The 22,431-nt window shown below is 30.9% G+C and overlaps 1 protein-coding gene across 1 annotated transcript in view; it reads right to left on the bottom strand.

The window, feature by feature from the left end:
- Nucleotides 1–649: 649 nt before the first annotated feature.
- The window catches only part of LOC129227060 (UDP-glucose 6-dehydrogenase-like), a 32,788-nt gene continuing 11,006 nt past the window's right edge, over nt 650–22,431 (bottom strand). Inside the window, exons 5-13 of the mRNA XM_054861704.1 lie at nt 21,308–21,505; nt 18,545–18,692; nt 16,921–17,015; nt 10,629–10,759; nt 10,455–10,550; nt 9,638–9,678; nt 8,237–8,328; nt 7,117–7,296; nt 650–1,969 (exon numbers count right to left, since the gene is read on the bottom strand). Of these exons, the coding sequence (XP_054717679.1) occupies nt 7,132–7,296; nt 8,237–8,328; nt 9,638–9,678; nt 10,455–10,550; nt 10,629–10,759; nt 16,921–17,015; nt 18,545–18,692; nt 21,308–21,505 (966 nt within the window). The 3' untranslated portion in view covers nt 650–1,969; nt 7,117–7,131. The remainder of the gene's footprint in view (nt 1,970–7,116; nt 7,297–8,236; nt 8,329–9,637; nt 9,679–10,454; nt 10,551–10,628; nt 10,760–16,920; nt 17,016–18,544; nt 18,693–21,307; nt 21,506–22,431) is intronic.

Genomic DNA, 22,431 nt, shown 5'->3' with positions numbered 1-22,431 from the left:
CGTAACTTAGCTTATCTTTTCTGGTTCATGAAAGAAAAAAATCCGTAGTATTTATTCTGACAGTCTATGATTTTTATAAATTCAACTCTGCTTTTTTCCAGTAACTCCTTAAAAAACAATGGTGGGCAGCATAAAAAGAAAAGCACTATCAGCTTGTGAAATGTTTGACACATAAATGACTAGCAGTGTATTACGTTATATAACTTACAGATATACATTATTTCTTCCCCATTTTAGATATTCACGTTTGTTATGAATAATGATTAATATGAATAAATTCGTGTTGTATTAACCAAGTTGAACTGTATTTGAAATATATATTACAGTAACTAATACATTTTTATACACATGCTTTTACTTATATATTTGTTAATATCATAACTGAGATTGCAATCCTATTAAATGCAAACATATTTAAGACAACAATCAGATTTTGATCACATAAAATCAGTCATTATTAAAATAACTAAATACTTTCCATCATTCCTACCAAAAAAAAAAAATCATTTAAGTGATTGGAGACTTCCTTTTACTTTGAGAAAAAGTAATTGCTTCTACAACTTAAAAAAATTAATTTAAATAATTTAAAACATATATATATTCTTTTATGAACATAAACTAAAAACTAAATTAAATACATATGAATTGTTCTTTAATTTTGTTCAAAGAATTCATCTAATGTCGTGACTTAGGTCAGAAAATTTCGTGTCAAGACAATGAACTCTTTTTACATCAGATCTTGTTCCAAACTGGTTGATATTTTCATGAAAACACAAATTTTAACAAAGCTTTTAATTATTACTGTTATATCATTTAATTTAAATTTTTTATGCGAGTTTCTGCATTTTTTTGTGTAGTGGTAAAATTAGACATTATTCTTCTTATTATTATTTTTAATTAAAACTACTCCAGTGAAACCTAGCTTAGTGAGCATTTAAAATTTTGGCACTTATGCAGGTCATCTAACATTATTTACCCATTGCAAAATTACTTTTAAAAATGTTACTCATTTTGTTGTGACATTTGTCTTAGCATTGTATAAAATTAATATTAAATTTACATAAAAAGGTTGAAATGCAGTTATTTAAAAATAAAATCAACAATTTCTTATAACAACTGGAAAATTAGTTAGAACCAAAGGCGCCTCCAACTTTACCTTTTTGGCTGGGGGAAATTCTCTGTGTACATAATGTAAGTCCGACTTTTGCTAAAGGTTATAATATACGAGCATGCACACATAGCAAGAGACATGAGGAGTTAAAGAAAAAATTGTAATATTGTAATAATGACTCGGAATCTGCTTTCTGAATCATCAGACAAAAATTGCCGAATAAAGATGTTTTTTGGAAGGTCAAATGACCTCAAATGTGGGCGCCTCTGGTTGGAACAATATGGCTAAAATTTATCACACAAACAAAACAAGATAAATCAAGTTTTTTTAATAGGAAACTTGATTGACAAGTATTCAGTAAAAAAGGATAACATAAATAGGAACATTTTTATAGCATAAAATTAAAGAAATACTGCAAAGAAAATGAAGTAATATTTAGTCTTACTTCTCAATTACTCATTCAACTAAGCGAAAGTGGGGAGTTTTTGTTTAACTTCAAAGTTTACTTGCTAATAGCAATATTAAGTTGATAAGTAAATGCCTTATTTAAACAACTAATATTGCCTCAAAACTTTGCTCTGGTAAGACATTCAGCTTGGATAAGCTCTAGTTAACTTATTAAAAAAATGTAACATTTTAATATAATTTCAAAAATTCATTTTTGATCAGAACAATTCCTAAAGAACTTTTCTTCACAATATTCAAACAAAACCCCATGCAAAGAGAAACCACAAATGAATGATTTTAAAAATTTAAGTAACCACCATAACCCTAAATCCACACCAACATCCATCCTTACACCAAGTAAAATGTTGCACTAAGGAAGTGTTTAAGGCACTGTTGTTGAAAGTGATTGATCTGTGGAGGGAAAAAAACATATAAACATTTTTTTTTTTTTTTTTTGCATCAAAATTTACGAAATTGTTCTCAAATCAAAGCTTATCAATACAGAGGGGATAAATTATACATTTAAATGAAAAAAAAATTAATGCTTACATTAAAAACTAGTTTTAAAACATCTTATAAACATAGAAAAGCACATTTAAGTATGCATTCAATGCTGCATTTAACCTTTTGATATTTTCATTTTTAATGAAAATAAGAAACAAACAACCATTCATTTTGCAGCTTAAGGCATAATTTTAAATTTATTCGGTCAGACCACGCTAATAGATTACCCTACATATAAGGTCACTTTTTTGCAATCCTCGGTTCATTGAATAGAAATTCTATGTTAGCATTATCTGATATATGTGAGGCATTAAATAGGGGAAAGTGGGGACCTTGGGATACTTTTCATATTTTAATTTTTAACATCAATTATTTAAATCAAATTTTAAACCTAAAAGTCACATTAAAATACCTCAACATATTTCTATGCAATGTATTTTTTTTTTTTTAATTCACAGTTAGAAAATAAAATATGGCCAGCTATTTAAAGTAAAAGTTCCAAGCTGTCCCAAGGTACAACATCCTATTGTACCTTGGGGCTCATCCTGTTGTACTATGGGAAAACCTTCCTGATTCAGGAAACAGCCATATATTTAAACCAATTTTGTGCCAAAAAACAAAACCAAAAAGAAAAAAAAAATCTAATTTGAATTCTGAAACTTTGAATTCAAATTATGTTTTTCGCAATCACGAGTTGCGACAAGACCCTACTCATTAGAGTTATTGTTTCTAGAAATGGCTCCCCCCCCCAAGCATGTCCCTCCTCCTGGGTGGTTATGTGTGTATAGTTGTGTGTGTGTAGGCTTAAGTGTGTGCACGTAGGCCTGTGTATGTGTGTAAAGGCGCTCACGCGTTGGCGAGTGTGTATGAGCATGCGTGTGAAGGACATGGACGCCACCACCCAGCAGAAGTGGATTCCGGGGGACAGTGCTCAGGAATAGAGCAGCCACGCCGGTGGGCGGTGGTGCTGCTGGTCCAAGCTGAAAAATAATCCCAACGTCAAGGACTGTCAAATGAGAACAATAAGCAATCGTGATTGCTCAAAAAATTTGAATTTTGACATCTTGAATTCAAATTATGTTTTTCGCAATCACGAGTGTGTGTATGTAGGCATGTGTGTGTTTGTGTGTGGGGGGTATGTGTATGTGGGCATGTGTGTTTGTGTCTGTGTGCTGTCATAAAAGTGTGGGTAGTTGTGTGTATGAATGTGTGTGCGTGGGGGTGGGGTATGTGTGTGTAGGCATATGTGTTTGTGTCTGTGTGCAGGCATGAATGTGTGAGTAGTTGTGTTATGTGTGTGTAGGTGTATGTGTTTGTGTGTGTGTGTGTGTGTGCGTGCATGCATGTGTATGTATACGCGTGTGTGTAGGACATTGATGCACCTTGGAGACGACTTTCGCTATAGGAGCAGCATCGTGAGGACCCGGTCGACGGTGAGGGTGCGGTGGGAAAATAAAATGATAGGACATCACAAAACAGTCAAATGAGAACAATAAGCAATCGTGATTGCTCAAAAAAATTTTTTTTTTCATGGTAGTAAATTAAATCATGAATAATGAATTATTTCCCAACATTAAATGTGTTAAAAAGACTACATAAGATTAGAATATTGTTCCATGTTCCTAAACATATCTTAATTATTAAGAACCATGCATATGTTTTACCTTGAAACGTGTCCCTAAGGTACAATATGTTTGGCTGTCCCAAGATATGATCACCACATGATTTAAGGAAACCCAAAATAATGGTCAATCTAGATGCACTACCATTATTTTCTCGTAACCAAAATATTTAAAATACTTCTCTTTTATTATTAAACACTTTTATTATACTTGGCCTCATTGTCACGGAAAAAATCTGAGGCCTGCTTTTGCTTATATCTCAACATCTAGACCACTTAGAGACTTCTGAATTTCACTAAATGATTTGTTTAATCTTAAGGTACAACTTAACGCTAAAACATTCAATTCTAAAATAAAATAATTATTTCAGTTAGGATGGGAAACAGCAAATTTCATGTAATTTCCCCATTAAATGCTTAAATATGAAACCCATTGTTACAAATTTTGTTGTTTCACAACAGCAATATATAGTAATCATAATAAAAATTTTGAATCAAGGCTTCTCTGGAGCAAGCATGAAGTTTATCCACTAGCATTGCTTTCTTAAGATTTTCATCCTCATCTATGCCAATAATCAACTAGTATGTTGTGGCCATCACGAAACTTTCTTCTATATTTTTCCTTTTTCTGATCCCTCCCCATGCTTGACGAGGAAGCAATATTCCTAACAAAAACAAAATGACACGTGCAAAAACTTGACGACCATCCCAATGTCTGAATTATTGTGAAAACAAAACAAAGAGCGAAAATTGAAAGTTACTTTAAAAGCCTTACTTGAATTAATTACAAATATTTTATTTATTAACAAACATAAGATGGCAACAGTTAAAAATTTTAAATCATTGAGATAATATTTCCGATCATTTTCATACAATTAAAATCACGAGAAATACGCAGACGACAATCTATTACGATTTATCTTTCTTATTGTTGCATTAATAAAACTATTTTTATTCGCAAAAAAAAAAAAAAAAAATCAACACCTCTTGGAGCGATTGGAGTAAAAATTGAAAAAAGCCTGTTTATGTATGGATTCACATATATTCCAAATTTCAACCAGAACGTAGCATTACTTCTTGAGATAGGGCACTCACAATAGAAAAAAAGAACGGGCGATTGCGCTACCCCCCTTTTTAGCTGTTGACACCAAAATAAAATCAGCTCTTATACCCACTAAGGGCTACTTGTCAAAAAATTTTTGTTTGATTCCGTTCGTTATTTCTTGAGATACAGCAGTCACAATTGACGACAAAAAACGTTCTATAACTCAACCCCCGTTTGAGCTATTGACACCAAAATTGAATCAGCACCTGCTCCTGTTAGGGGCAACATATGGGCCAAATTTTGTTTGATTCCGCCGGTTACTTCCTGAGGAATAGCAAGCACGCGTAACTCAAAAAACGTCCCATTGCTCCACCCCCCTTGGAGGAATTCATGCCAAAAACCAATGGGCACAAGTTCACATAGGGGCACATATGTGTACCAAATTTCGTTCAATTTCATGCGGTAGTTTTTGCTGTAGAGCGGCCACAAAAAACTGGTCACACACAGACGTGACACACATACGCACACACAGACAGACAGACATTTTCCAAAAATAGTCGAAATGGACTCAGCACACCTCAAAACGTTCGAATCCGTCGAAATTCGAAAATTTGCACGAATCCAATACTTTCTTCTATATATTAGATATAGAAGAAAGTAAAAACGGGGCTAAGACACATATTAGGATCTTTATCACGAGTTACTTGTATGTTGTGAAACATGAATTAGTTTTGCAAACCTTTAAATTTAAATGGTTATAATTAAATTAGCATACAAACAAATCCAAGAGGGGAACAAAGATTAATTTTCAGTATCAAATGCTTAAAGCTTTAGACACGTATGTAGTTATTTTTCCTTTTAGTATGAAGCATTTATATGAAAAAAAGGTGAAATTTCGTGATGGTAACATCATTCTATTTCTGAAGTACATTTACCCTCAAAAGAACAACGTAATTTTTTACAAAGATACTAATCACTTTTCAAAATGCACTCAAAAGGACAAAATAACTTTTCTGAGTCAGAAAGGACAATATTTAAGTATTCCTGTAGTTTTCAATTATTCCAAGAAAATGACTCCACAAACGAGGAAAAGTGTGGCTCAAATCATTTTAAACCAAACTTTCCCAGAAAAATATGTATGTTTCTACACTCAAATTTAAGACAGAAGGTTAGATAATGATAGGAAATTCTGACTTGAGCCGCACTTTTCCTCCTTTGTGGAGTCATTTTCTAGAAATAATTGAAAACTACAGGAATACTTAAATACTGCAAAAAAGCTATTTTGTTCTTTTGAGTGCATTATGAAAAGTGCTTAGTATTTTTTTTTTTTTTTAATTATGTCATAACAAAATGAAATTCAGTTCATTAGTTTTACAAAAACAGAAAATGAAATAAAAATAAAGAACATATTTACTTAGGAGTGATAAAATTTTCTTTCTCAGAAAATTGTCAATTTTGCTCATTTGATGTTTTTTACTAATGGCACCATTTAGTGGTGAAGGTTTCTATTAGAGATTACAAAAACATGGCTGCTAAAAATAGATTCTTAGAAATTAGCAGTTTCCCAAGGTACAAATGTCGCAAGGTATAACATTCTCCCCTAATGTTCTCGCTCATTAGGTTACTTTTGTCAGAGTTTGATTTATTAATTTCAGTATTACACAGATTCAATTTCAAGAATTAGCCATGGTAATCTTTCAACTACAAAAGGTCATTTCACCAGGGGGTGATAGTGGATTCAAGTAAAATTTTCTGAAGACTGGAATTTTGAGAAACTGGGGAAGCTAGAGCCCTCCCCCTCCCCCCTGTAAATTTCCCCTCCCAAATTTTTAAGTTTAAGGCCCAGCAGTTGGGGTAGAGAAGTTGACACCTTGTCCTGAGTATTAACTTCTGAAAGGGGTGCCTTCTTTCTGTCTTTATCATTGAAATTCTATGTAAAAACTTGAAGATGGTTAAGGGCACCAGTTTCAAGATTTGTCCTGCCTGAGAAAAATTGAAGCCTACTACATCACTAAATAGGACAAGTACATCAAGAGAAATCAAGGTGCTACACCTTCATTGCACTCTAAATCAAAATGAGTTCTTCTGACTTTTGGAGTCAACTTTGTAGGAATTGAAAGAAAAAGTAAGAGTTTTCAATTTTACTTGTGAGTTTTCATTCTTTTTGCTATCAAATTTAAATTTTTTTTTTAAAAAAAACTTGGAGTTGAAAGAATGAACTTCAAGATATAGAGGATAATTAACATTAAATTGGAGACAATGGGGTCTGGACCTTATAAAAAAAAATAGAGTTACAGTAATATTCCAATCATCATGAATTGACTGTATTTGTATTATATTTTGATATTTACTGTTTTGTGCATAAATAATTAAACAAAATGCACTTACCAAAATTTAACTATGTTACGCATCTGCTACATTTCTGTTTTGTATTCGACTAGTTTTCACTCCTATTGTTTCCACATGAAATCCAATTTTCTGAAGGTTTTCAATAGAAAGCATTTTTCTTCCATCAAATAGAAATGCTGGTTTAAACATGCTGTCATATATTTTTTTGTAATCTAATCCCTGTAACGGCAAAGAAATATTTAAACGTGGAGACTTCACAAATAAAAAAAATAATTAATACAACTGCTTCCTAACTACAGTAAGCAAAGAAAGTGATGTATGATATCAAAAGTTATTGTAATGAGGATAGAATATGAAAAAAATTTAGTATTTGAGACCATAAATATCTAAACCTTTCTATATCATTAAAATATAAATTATTAGGTTATCATTTTTCTCTCTATATAGCTACATTATTAGGTATTAGGGCATTTCATAGCACCAAGAGCAGTTGAATAACATAAGTTTCTGAGAATTTGGTATTTCAGTCTAAAGTATCCTGAGTTTTTGTAGGAAAAATTTAAACTGATAATATGAAGGTTAAAAAACATAAAAGTCTAATTTATGTAAAAGGAGATGGTTTAGTAGATGTTCATGTTATTGCAGTTCAAGATTTCGATTTATAAAAACTAGGATATTTTGCATGCATTGACAGATTTATACTGTTTTCAAGAGAGCATTCCAAGATTAAAAATCAAACACTAGCAATGGCGGCGAGTATTTTAAAGGTGATATTCAAAGAAAAGTTTTTTTTTTTAAATCTTTTTTTTCCTCTCAAAATAATTTCGGGAATCATGAAGAGTAATACCTATTATTGTCTTGAAAGTAATGACTTAATTTTTATAACCATTAGAACAATTTTTATATGATTTTATACTGCAAAAGTAATATATTTTATACATTACAAAATGCTTTTATTACACTGAAAAACAATTAAATTGGAGCACTTAATACAAATTGGTATGTTTTCAAGAAATGTAACAAGTAAATTAGCAAAGCAATGAAGTATACAAAAGGAGATAGAGCTGATAACCTAAACTGGCTGATATAAAGATACAAACTGGTTTTCTATAGGAAAAGGAAAAAAAAAACATTCAACATATATAAAATTGCATCATACCAGAAATTCATCCCATTCTGTACAAAGTACAATTGCATGAGTATTAACAGCTGCACTGTATGGATCAGTACATACTGTCACCTGCTGATCCACTAAAGAGAAAAATATCTTGATTAGGAAAAAAAAGAAACAATACAATTGAAAGTAGTAAATAAAAAATAACAACAATCAACAGCAAAAAAAGAGAGAGAGACATTTAATCTATTTTAACATAACTGTTCATAAAACTTGATTGTAAATAACTAGGGGAAAAACAGTTTTCAAGAAATTCCACAGTTCAGATTTCAAAAGATCATTATAGGTTTTGATAAACAAGAAAAAATAAGCCATTTTTTTCCTTTCCATTTTTTAAATGTTAACTAAATTTTAAGATAGTTTTATCTTTTCTATTATGAAATCTCTTCAGTCATGATGCAATATCTGCAACTTTTTAAGTTTTCTGAAATTCCTTAATTTTTAAGCGTCAAGACATTTTCTAATAATTTGAAACTTTCTGAAGCATATATTAGGTTAAAATTTTGTTATTGTTAAGGATTAATTTAATGTTTTATCTAGACAAATGATTAAAATTCATGCCTGAAATTCTCACACAACAAGTATTATGTACAGGGATGTGAAAAGAGGGGGGGAGAGCGAGAAGGGACATCTGTTGGCTTAGGCCCAAGCCTGAAGGGGGCCCAATATTTTAAAAACTTGGCTTGAAAGATAGAGGTAAACAAAATAGGGAGGGTGCGGAAAAGTTATTTGACGGGCCCCAAAATTTCTCTGCAAGCCCCTGATTATGTTTCACATAAACCTATAGTTGGGGCAAACCTAACCTAGCAGCATTGTGAAGGCTACACAGATCCTAGTCATGGCATTACAAGGCTAGGTTTGTCCCAACTATAGAATACTTATCTATCAATTACGTAGATATTGATTTTGAAATTTTATAACATTTGAAAATTCTATTTTCAAAGTTATTCCTCAACTTATTATGAAAACATGAAAAAATTACCTAAATTTTGTTCCCCCTCCCCCATTTAGAAAGAAATACTAGCGCAATGTCAAGTATAAATTGCAACTACAATAACATTTTTGTTTCAATGACAAATATTGAATAGATATGAAATGATTATTAATTAATAACTTTACATCACATCGTTTACACAAAAAAGGGGTATTTATTATAGCAAACTTTGGCTTCTTAAAATTTAATTTAAAAATCCATTTTATTTGAATTTCTGAACAGTATATTTTCTTGGCTGTTTTTTACTTTCATAATATAAAATTTCCTTATTTTTTTAATAGTTACACAGCATTTTCACTTTTTCAGAAAAAAAATTTAGTTTGAGTGTTAGAGATAAAAATGTAGTAAATTCAAAATTTTCTTCCCAATAGTTGATATAAAAAGCCACTGACCTTTAAAACAATCTTCAATTCCTTCAGAATAGGTTAAATCACTGAAACAGTATTTTTAAAAACATGGATTACTTTAAAAGGCAAAGCAGGTTACATTTTTTTTACATCCATTATCATCTGCATTACTTTACAGAAATGACATAATACAGAATGTATGTCTTATTTAAAATAAAACCAAATAAATAACTTTTGCTTTTATTTTTAAATTGACAAATAATTATGTACTTATTGTTCAACTGTATCACGCAATATTTGGAAACTGACATTTTCAAATAATAATAACAATTATAAAAATAAATAAACGAAAAGATAAAGAAATAAGAATAATAATAAAATAAAAATATATAATTATATTAAATAACTGTTGGTCCTCAATGAGTTGCAACAATGTTAGATGTGTACTTCAAAGACCGACTGGAAGGACAACTATTACACCAGCTCAGATCTTCGGTAATCACCCCTTTTGTGACCGGTTAATTTCAAGGATGTCAGGGTAGATTTTTCTTGACAGTTTTCCTCTGTTTCAATTGTACCCAAATTGAACTGGGTAGTTTTCCTCTTACGAGAATCATACAAATGCTTAAAGCTTTTTGAAAAGCCCATTTTTTTTTTCTTTTCCTTTGGTATTTGTTTTTTAAATATTTATTGCATAAAACATTTTGCTTAGATCGTCAACAGACAGCTCAAAAAATATGGTGTTGCAGTGAATTAGCTATGTTAATGTAATAAACCAAACTCTGAATAATATACTGAAACTGGATCATCATTTAAGCACTAATTTTTGTGCACTTAGAATTCCTAACCAGAAGATACTTACATCCTAATCTGCTGTTCTGGCACTTTAGGATCATACACATGTAAATTTGCACCTTCTTCCAATAAATGCTTGCAAATATAAATAGCTGGGGACTCCCTATAGTCAATAAATATAGTGTGTAAAAATACTATTTCATTCAAATTTAAAAACTAAACATTTAATTAACAAAATTACCTTGTATCTCCAGTATCTTTTTTAAATGCAAAACCAAACACAGCAATGTTTTTCCCGGCCACTGTATTGAACAATTTTTCGGTTATTCTACGAGCAAATCTAGTTCTTTGGAAGTTATTCATTTCAATAACCTATTTAACAAGTTAAAAATTTGTTCAAAATAATATGGTGCTTATTTTTAAAAATTAAGAGAACATATTGTCGATGACAATTATTTATTGAGAAATATTAACAAATGGCAGGTTAAACACGACAAAACATAGTTAACAAGAATGAATATAAGTTAATGCTACTGACTAATAAACTGAGACAATAATACTTAAATTTTATTTGAAAATCAAATTTAGTCCCTTTTCTCCATAGAGATGAAAAAATTTCCAGAAATTTTGAAGCTGTAGAAAAAAAGGTTCTTTTCCCTTTTTTACTTTCTTCTATATCTAATATATAGAAGAAAGTATTGGATTCGTGCAAATTTTCGAATTTCGAATTTTGACGGATTCGAACGTTTTGAGGTGTGCTGAGTCCATTTCGACCATTTTTGGAAAATGTCTGTCTGTCTGTGTGTGTGTATGTATGTGTGTGTGTCACGTCTGTGTGTGACCAGTTTTTTGTGGCCGCTCTACAGCAAAAACTACCGCATGAAATCGAACGAAATTTAGTACACATATGTGCCGCTATGTGAACTTGTGCCCATTGGTTTTTGGCGCGAATCCCTCCAAGGGGGGTGGAGCAATGGGACGTTTTTTGAGTTACGCGTGCTTGCTATTCCTCAGGAAGTAACTGGCGGAATCAAACAAAATTTGGTCCATATGTTGCCATTAACAGGAGCAGGTGCTGATTCAATTTTGGTGTCAATAACTCAAACGGGGGTTGAGCTATAGAACGTTTTTTGTCGTCAATTGTGACTGCTGTATCTCAAGAAATAATGAACGGAATGAAAGAAAAATTTATCGGCAAGTAGCCCTTAGTGGGTATAAGAGCTGATTTTATTTTGGTGTCAACAGCTAAAAAGGGGGTAGCGCAATCACCCGTTCTTTTTTTCCATTGTGAGTGCCCTATCTCAAGAAGTAATGCTGCGTTCTGGTTGAAATTTGGAATATATGTGAATCCATATGTAAACAGACTTCGGTTCAATTTGGACGCCAATCGCTCCAAGAGGTGTTGATTTATTTATTTATTTTTTTTTTGCGAATAAAAATAGCTTTATTAATGCAACAATAAGAAAGATAAATCGTAATAGATTGTCGTCTGCGTATTTCTCGTGATTTTAATTGTATGGAAATGATCGGAAATTTTATCTCAATGATTTAAAATGTTTAACTGTTGCCATCTTATGTTTGTTAATAAATAAAATATTTGTAATTAATTTAAGCAAGGCTTTTAAAGTAACTTTCATTTTTCGCTTTTTGCTTTGCTTTTGCAATAATTCAGACATTGGAATGGTCGTCAAGTCTTTTCATGTGAAATTTTGTTTTTGTTGGGAATATTGCTTCCTCATCAAGCATGGGGAGGGATCAGAAAAAAAAGAAAAATATAGAAGAAAGTTTCGTGATGGCCACAACATACTAGTTTTTTCTTGAAAAAGTGGAAAAATTGATTTTTAATGAATTAAAATAAAGTTTGTGATGGTTATATTTTCTAACTTTTCTATAAAAAAGCCTTTCTCTTTTCTAACAACCAATAGATTGCAAAGCTCAAAACATCAAAAATTATTCAAATTAGTCAAACCATTATTTGACAGTTAATTTTGAGTAAGGTATGACTTATATAAGTTTCTAAATGGCTTCTTTTCTTTTTTTTTTTTTTTTTTTTTTGTAAATTGTGAGAATTTGAACAGAAAGTTCTGTTGTCTCTAAAAAGTAAGTAATATGCATTTAGAAACATCTGTACAGATACACACACACACATTAAATGTAAATACAGTGAAGCACCGTTTATATGTTTCTCTTTTATACGTTTTAATCAATTATACATTTTTAAAGTTGGTCCCTGCGAAGTCTAATACACATTAACCTATACCTATTATACGTTTTTTCGTTTGTGTGCTTTTTTCATATAGTCCCTTCAAAAATGTAAAAACGGTGCTTCACTGTGTAAAATTTTAACTTGAATATTTCCACTAATTGATGTACATCCAAGTCTGTTATTATGCAGTTGATAGGGACCACATAAAAAAATGCGTTAAAAAAATGAATCGAAACTTAACGAGTAGGGGAGAGGAGGGAGGATTGGGACACTTTTCACATAAATGATTTTTATTCATAATCCTCTACTTATTCATTAATGCAAAAGCTCACACAATAAACTTGCATATTATAACTACATTTTAAAAATATACACAATGTTTAAACATTTTATTATTTTCACACTTGACTAATTACAAATTTCAAGAATTTCGTCCCATTCCTCCCTCCTGGGAGGGAGGAGTGGGACATGGGACACATTTGAAAATTACAGAAAAATTAGCGAGTGTTATAATTAGAAAGGTCCACATTAAAAGAAAAACAAGACTGTGCTCTACTGGTCAAACCAACCAATTGTGGTGGCGGTAATTTCATGATAATATTTGTTTTATCTATAATGCTACAGTCATCCTGTTGAGAAAAATTAAAATTTCATGTCCTTTCTCATAAATTTTGCATTGTAGCTTTCAGTATCATAAATGCTCTCCACCCTTGCAACATAGTTAGGAGGGGGAGTTAGCAATTTGCTTATTTTTGCTGACAATGGAAGGGGGGATGTTTGAGTGATGCTTACGTAAGACATTTTCAAAAATCTTAAATTGTAAAAAAAAAACTAGAAATCAATTTCAAATGGCTAAGTTCTTTTAAAATTGTGATCTAAGAGTTTTTCTTAAATAAGGAAATTAAACAAGCATTTTTTTAAAAATTAAGTCTCAATTTTTTTAAATTGAATTTTTACTGTTAAGAAAAGTGGGGGGGGGGTGCTATTAGCTTATGTTATTATTAAGGGGGTTTGCGATTTGCATATTTCTGCTGACAAGGGGGAGGAGAGGTCAAAAATTGATAAAAACATGCTTACGTAATATTTGAACAGCCCCTTCACAGAAGGGACATATTTATGGGGCATGTCCCATTCCTCCCTCTTCGGAGTGTCCCATTCCTCCCTATACACACTGCTTCTAAAAAATAACTTGTCGCATAAACCATGCTGGTTTTTAGGCTTAATTAAATTGCAGATAAGCATACATTATATACTTAAGATTACAACGATAATATATTATGTTAGTTTTACAAATTACATAAATAATGAAATAAAACTAAAAATAGATTAGAAACTTATTTTGGAGGTGAGAAATTTAACTTTTTCCAACTATTAACTGAAACTTCCTGCTGGATAAAATGCAAGTATGAAACAAAAGAAGCTATAAACAGGCCCTCTAGTGGTCAAACAGACAATAAAATAAAGTGATTTATTTTGCCATAATTTTAGCTGTCCCACTCCTCCCACTGTCCCATTCCTCCCTCCTCTCCCCTAGCTATAAAAAGTTGTTTTTGCAACAGTTTAAAAATATGTTTTTATGAGGTGGATAGGGACCGCATAAAAAAGTCTTACATAAAAAATAACACAAAAAGTTCTCTTGAAACGAAATCAAAATAAACCAAATAATGATAATTTTGCTGAATAGTCAAACAAAATTTCCCGAATAAGGAACTTTTTGGGAGGTCACAGTGATTTCACATTGGGATGTCCCTGTCGTCACTTGAAGATACTCCCTTGCGCTCGTTTTATAAATAATTTCCCCAATGGAGTCCAATCTGAGTGTAATTTTCATTTACCGCATGAAAACAGGTTTGGGTGTAATTGATATAATTCTGTTATTTGCATGCATTTACAGCTTTGGCGAGAAAAGTAGTACATATTTACATTGGTGAACAAGTGCATTAAATTACCCCAGTATCAAAACCCGTATTTTCATGTGAACTAGTGAATAGAAAAAATATTTAAAAAAAAAACTTTGGATTGTAAATATTAAACTTCTAAATACATATTTTATGTAAATAATTTCAAAATTTTCAATTTTTCCCCCCAAGTAGAAATAAACCTCTCTGGAGGAAAAAAGGCAAAATAAAGAAATATATGGGTTTTTTCAGGCAGTTTCTATCTTTACTCATGCATATGAGAAGTATTTAAGCAAGACCAGTTTTTGCAAATTGAATTGCTATTCAAATAATGAGACTGATTTTAGATTTCAAGAACTATTTTAGATCCAATGTCTTTAGTCTAAGGCATTGGATATATTAAATGCTCTCATTTATTTAACAAAATATAACTTATTATCTGCCTCTTCATTGTATTTATATTCTGAATTTTTAGTTCATGAGCCTAATTATCCACTTAATAATGCATTGTTGTTCTTTTACTCTGTACTTGAGACTTCCACAGCTGAAGAGATGAGTTTCAAGAAGCTTCCTCACATATTTATTTTTGACTTTTATTTTATTTTGAGAAATTATGTTTTTTTTTTTTTTTTGCACTTTACTTTTTTTTATCTGCTTGCTTTTTGACACTTAATGCTTCTTTGTTTTCATTTTATAACAACTTGTATGTTTTCTTTACTTAACATATTGCTGCTTTGCACATTTTTGGGTTAAAGATACAGTAACCCCTCGGTATATCGCGCCTCATTATATTGCTCATTCGGATATACCACGCTTCTCCTCTATCCTCTGAAAAATTAAACGTAACCAAAGTTCATTCTAAATTTGAGATCCACTTGACATTTTATTTCTCAGGAAAATTCTTTACTTCCTCATTTAGCTCATAAAGAGGTCAGAGATACATTTCATTTTTCTGACTTTGTTGCATCTTTAGTTATAAAATAGTTTATTCTTATTTCACCGTTGGAATATTACAAATTGTTTTTTATCCTTTTAAAAAGGGCAAATGGTACGATAATTTTTTTTTTGTTGCTTTTATTCAAAAGTTCGTCCTGATGTAAGAATAATATTTATTGTTGACGCAAATATCAGTTGCGTGAATGTTTGTTAAATTTTTAGTTTTAAAGACCTCGGTTATATCACGTTTTTAGATACTGTAGAAGCAGGTGACTATGGTACAGTTTTAGGACATTTCTGGTTGTAATTACTCAACATTCATTCAAAAAAAAAAATGAAATTTCGTTATTACTATATTTTAGGACCTTGGCTTTTGATTTTGACCCTGAAATAATTTGAAACTTTACCCACACCCCCTCTAGAGCAGTTTTTCTTTGTACTATTCTTACCCTCTCATTGCGGGTGAGAATGGTACAGCACATCATTCAACGTTTTCATATAAGTTTTGGTGGTTTATATCATACTCTATCTCTCTTACATTTTAACGGGAGAGTTGTAGATGTAAGTTATGCTGAAATTGAATTTTGGAAAGTCAGGTACATCATAGAATCAAGATCAAACAAAGGCTGTATTTTCTTCATAATTTTTGAAGATGGATACCAAATCTTATCTTTTTCAGGCCACTGCCAAAACTTTCCTCGCTTCAACATTGTTAAAACTTCAAACTCACTAGCATCTACACACATGATTTTCCCTGGGTCCTTTTTCCCCTGAAAACCCACTGCAACCTCCAAAATTTCGACTAATTACTGTACCACACGCACCTCCAAATTGTAAACTTTACACATTTATAACTACAGCAACATCAAAATATTTTATTTTTGAATGAAAATTGGAGGTAACTTTTTTTATGTAATATGAAAGCGAAAGTACTTACGAAATTGTGATTCCTTCTGCACTTAAAGTCCACCAACATGAATTTCCGAGCTATCTACAAACACATAGCACCAGCTGCTCACAACAAATAAAATCATAATCATCAGGTTATTCGTCTGGCGGGCTGTTTTCGCAGTGACAATAACTCTCTCATCACCAGAGAAGGTTGCACAATAGTTCCAATTGAAACTGAGCTAGCCCAGAATGCACTACAAACGCTTATTACATTAAAAATGAGGCTTGTATCATTCTCACCCTCCAAACCATTCTCACCCGCTTTTACGGTATATCGCGCTTTTTTATTATCTCCCGATAAGCAGGATATAACAAGGGGCTACTGTATTTTGATTCCTATTTGGTTTTTATTAGTATTAGAGAATTCTATCCAATTTATTTAGAGGTTATCAAAACATATTTTGGCGGTTCATACATTTGTGCATACATATTCCCGAATGGTATTACTGAAAGAATTAAAATGAAATTTGAGTGAGAGAAAAAAGTTACACAAATGCAATTCTCCCATTTTTCTTCAAACAAGGAACTAAAAACGAACAAACCTGATGCCAAAATGCTGCCACAGCTGGTAAATTAAGGCATTCAGATAAGTAGACAATGTTTAAAACATCTTTTTGGAAGCAGCTCCCTCCAAAACCTGTTATACAAACATAAAGAATCAAATCAAAACCAGAATTAAATTCAAAGCATCGAAGTTGATCAACAAATTATATCGTTAATCTTTTTCATTACTTAAAAAAAGCTGTTAATAAATGAATTTATTGAAAACCAATTTAACATGTTAATGAAACATATTTTGTTTCAGATTCAAAATATAAATTTCATTAGTTTTTTCAAAAAAAAAAAAAAAAGAGTTTGGCCTTTTTTTTTTACTAAAGTAACTTGAGCAAATTCAATAATTATGTTAAAATTTTCTACTTACTTTTACTCATATGAACATAGAAGTACTTTTTTAAATTATCTAACATACATGAAATTCTGACTTGCTTCTCAAACTACATAAAAAATTAAGAAGACTTGGCGATCGAAAAGCAATGACTTAGATGAAAAGTAAATGCTTTTAATAGTTGTTCAACAACTGTATTTGCAATTTACATATATATATATATATATATATGATAAACTAAATGCAAACTTTTTAAATTCAATAAAAGTTTCTGTTTCAATATCTTGGGAAATATTTTATGTAGTACAAAGCAGAGCAAAGACTAACAGTGCCCACTCATTTCATGCTAACATACTCAAAAGTAAAAATTGATTGGAACACAGAAATATTTCTTAAAGCTTATTTTTTATAGAATCTGAAAGTCACTGTTTTAAAATTTATAGAGCTATTGCAGTTCCCATTGCAAATTTCTATTGTGCATGCAGTTTTTGCTTACTGTCTAGTACAGTGTTTCATAAATTGTGTTCCGTGGAACCCCAGGGTTCCATGGAGATCAATCAAGGGTTTCACTTTCTTTATTTAAAGGCAAAATAGTCACTATTGAAATAAGTCCTCAGAGAAGCATCCAATCAGTACTTTCCGAATAGGCAGCAAAGGAAACGTCAAAATGAATTGCGGATTAAAAACTCAATTACTGTCATTCTATGACCTGCGACTATGCGACTATGCTAGTACCAGAACAAAAATACCAAAATTTTATTGAAATGACATCTAATTAAAATTTAAAAAATGTGCTATTTTTTGATGACAATATTTGGAATATAGAATTTAGAATATTTGGTTATTTGGAATATTTTTTTATAGCAACAAGTAAGCCATTTCTGAATGCTGCATTCAAACTATACTATTAAGATTAACCAGGAGTTCCTTGAAAATATGAATAATTTAAAAGGGTTCCACTTAACCAAGAAATTAATAAAATGCTAGACTAGTCAATTGTAAAAATAGAATGTTCAACAGAATAAAGATTTAAAAAAAAAATTATCTACCAAGCCACAAAATCTTAACACTGAGTTTTCTTGAAATGCTTGTTAAATAGTTCAGTTTAAGATGTTCAATTAAATGTAATATATCTAGCAAGCAAAAAATGTTTTCCATTTTTCTTATAACTTTAAAAGCTAACAATGTAAATAAATATCTTTTGAAACATTGCTAAAGCGAAAGAACTAGCTTTAAAAAAACATTTATTGTTTTGAATTAACAATGTATGAGTAGCTCACCAACACTTGCAGTAAGGAACTTTGGTCCTATCCTACTGTCAGTACCTATTCCATGCGCAACTTCAGTGATGTCTGCTCCAGTAGCTTCGCATATTGCAGAAATTGAATTTATAGCAGATATTCTTTGAGCTAAGAAAGCATTAGCAGCCTGAAAATATACAAAAGTTTGCTGTGTTTCTATTTAAAAATATGTTGCAGGTAAGTGATGCTACATTTAAAAAATGAGGATTACTAATATTTATGAAGAACAATAAGGTTAATACGTACAAGCATATCTTTAAATAGAAAACTTAAAATCATGCAATACATTTTGCTTATAACTTGAAATTAAAAAAACATCATAACACAAAATAAACAAAGTTGAATAAATACTTTTTTTTTTTTCATTTTTCTTAACAAAATAAACAGTTGTGCATGATCATGAATTGAAGTGCAGTTCATACAAATTTGAAAACAGTGATAATGTTCAACAAAGCATTAGTTTGAAAAAAGAAAGAAACTAGTTGAAGATAGTAATAGATATTTTTTTTTTTTTTTTTGTAATTCATTTTTGTATTTTTTTGTAATATAATTGTGTTTGTTGTTTGTTCATTAAAGACGTAACAAAAGCTGCTTGGAACTTTAGTTGACACTACTTAGAATAAGCACAGAATTCTTTTACAAAAATATCATCAGTTTTCCTTCAGCATTTAAAAATGATAAATAAAAGAAAAATATTCTGGCTGAGCCAGAAACTAGAAACAGAATGAATCTATTAGTATAGACAAACCAGTACTGAAAAATTGCTTTAGGAAAATAATATAGAAAACATATAGGCATAAGTAACAAATAAATCTCCCATATCAGGGCTCATTAAATTCGATTTTGTTTCATTCGAACGAATTCTATCTACCAGTATGCAGGCCCACTTCGCCAAGCCTGATTGACCCCATCGTGCAAATGTCTTTTCAGCGCCTTTATGCAGTGGTGTTCGAGAAAATTTAGTTACGACTTGGAGTGAGGTTTTGTAGTCAAATATAATGTAGAAAAAATTGGTTTGAAATTTAGTTTATTTAAAAAAAACGTGTAAATATTTAATTTTGGAATACAGTGTACGCTTCTCAAAGTCATTTCAAGTTCAGTAGCTGATCTAATACGTTTTGGAAAAAGAAAATATTCTAATTTTTAAGATAATGCTGCTCTAAATATATCTCTAATTTCTAATTGATAAATAACTGTTCAAACTTTTATGCCGCTCAAAGCATGACAACATAATACTGATTATATTTTTTAATTACAGCATAATAATGTAGATGATATACCACCTTTGAAACTGAAATTTAAATTATTTTTCTTGCAAAATAAGTAAAATTCTGAAAGTACGGAATCGTTAAAAAGGCATTGCATTTAATATCTAAAGCAAATACATTGTCCAAAGCTTTTTTTTTTTCAATATAATGCACAAATAGTTTAAGAAAAGGCTGGAGGAGGACAGAGAATCAGGTAATTATGGTCAAGTCGTTACTTTACCGAACTGAAAAGTTAACCTAAATGTTACGCACGAGCAAATAATAAGTATGCAATTGTGTTTACCATATTTTTAGGTATGATAACATGGAGCAATCGAATTGCCACGAACAATAGTTGAAAATCACAAAAATATGTATTGCACAAATTATAATTCAACATATTCACCACAAGCAGTGGTGTAGCCAAGAATGGATCCAGGGAGTTGGGACCCTTCCCGAAATGAGTAAGAAACTTCAAAAATGGAAAATATCAATTTTTTACACGTTTTTCTCCAGAACAGTACAAAAAAAAAAAAACCTTGCATTTAAGTGAATATAGTTCTATATATTTTCTCTACTTCTTATATAATGCAAGGATCAATCAAATTTTTAATCATACACTTTTTCCTCATTTTTTCATAAAAAAAAGGTAATGATTTCACAAAAAAATGATATTACGGCTAAAGGCACAAAAGAAATTTCTGGCTTTGCGATCGGTCGATACAATTGACTGTATTCAACTTCATCAAATTCTGTTAGAGCTGAATGAGCCCCTAATGTTGTTTTGTATTGTTTTTTTACCAGCTTTAACAGCTATGAAATTTATTATTTTAAATTAATGTATTTTAGCATTAAAAGTGTATTAAAGTGTAATGATACAAAGAGACATTGAATACTTTTGTCAACACCCCATATTTAATAACAGTATTTATCATTTAAATTTAGTAGTGAAATAGCTACATCAACTTTTTAAACAGAAACATGTTGTCCTGCATAAGCACATAACATTTCACTACAATCACTGCATTTCAGATTAAAAAATACATCGTTGCTTGAAAAACATAGTGACAACTCAAAAGATACAGAGAATGAAATTTTTAATTGATAATGCTTTGAAAAATTGATGTTTTATATGGAATAAACCAATAAGTCGTAGCTAGCAAAGTTGCCGGTGGATAGCAACTTTGATTAAAACCTAATTTGACATAAATTTGATTAAAATTTGTAGGAGCCCTAAAAGGCTAACGAAAAAACTGCATGAAAAAAACAAAAATAATAGTAGTAACCATTTTTAAGGGGCATTACAAAAATTAGGAACTGTTACATATGAAAGAACAACAGATTACAAATCCCAACAATTTAAAAAAAAATGGTCTCCTGAAAAAGTTGCTTTTTTGTGTTGATTCTTTTTAAGCTGCGATATTTAGAAAATGAACATGTTCTTTACAAACTACTGCTTTCATAAAAATGCCAAATCAAAAACAAAGCACCTTACCAGCTTTGTTAACTCAGAAGACCATGTGTTCATGGTCAAAATCTTTTCTTCGGGAATCCAATGCTTGTAAATACAACACAATTTTTGAACTGCTTCTCTTCCCTCCTCTGTCTGTTCACCACCAATAAGAATGCGATCTGGATGGAGCAAATCATTGATGGCAGATCCTTCTGCTAAAAACTCTGGATTTGATAAAACCTAAGCAAAAACGTTCTAATTATTGAAAAAAAGGAAAAAAGCATTTGAATATTGTTGATGCAAGAGTCTCAGTGATGCATAATACAACGGAACTATTTTTTGATATAATGTGCCTTAGGTTCAAATTCAATGTTTTTAATTTTGCTCTTTGAAAAGAAACAGTGATGCAGTTAAGGGAAAGATGGCATTCCAACTTGTTAATATTAGTTCACTTTTTAAATCAATACCTTTCAGTTCAACTGATCCTTATATTAGAATCTGCAAGTATACTCCCACTTTTCCCCAGAACTACAAAAGTACAAGAAACTCTCAGTTGAAATTGGACATTTAGAATAAGATACCAAGTTTTGTAAGACTGCTCCAAAAACATTCAAAATTGCTAGCCAATATTGTTTTAGAAGCAGGAGTCATAATCTTATTTCTGTGACATTATGTAAGAAAAATAACGACAACATCTAATATTCCACTTCTCTTAAGTACATGAATAGAGTTTTTAGGGAAAAGCTAGATGGAATTCGTGACATCACTGACAGAGAGAGGAAGTATTTGGGGTAGGGGACTATTTGGCATCTAAGTATTAAAGTTGGTAACATTCCAGGCAAATAGTGTTTTCTGATTTTTCTTTCTTATTTGAAGTATCACTGCAGTTAAGGCATTAATTTTATAATATCATACTCAATTTTGATAATAAAAATTAGACCACCACCAAGAAAAAAAAAGCTGATAATTTAAATTATTTTTACGTTACTTTATTTTTCTTGCATAAACCTCGAAAAACCAATAGAAATTACACAAATCTAACAGTAGGTAGAAGTGATGTTCTAATCATTTTTTCTGAGGGTATACTCTCAGTAATTCATTATGCACAATATGTGTATGCCTATGTGCGATCATACACATAACATGTCCAGGTAACCCAAGGGTGA

Source organism: Uloborus diversus, chromosome 7 (assembly GCF_026930045.1).
Source record: "Uloborus diversus isolate 005 chromosome 7, Udiv.v.3.1, whole genome shotgun sequence".
NCBI classification, from domain to species: domain Eukaryota; kingdom Metazoa; phylum Arthropoda; class Arachnida; order Araneae; family Uloboridae; genus Uloborus; species Uloborus diversus.
The sequence above is the reverse complement of the archived record's forward strand: the minus strand, read 5'-3'. Positions and strand labels throughout refer to the sequence as shown.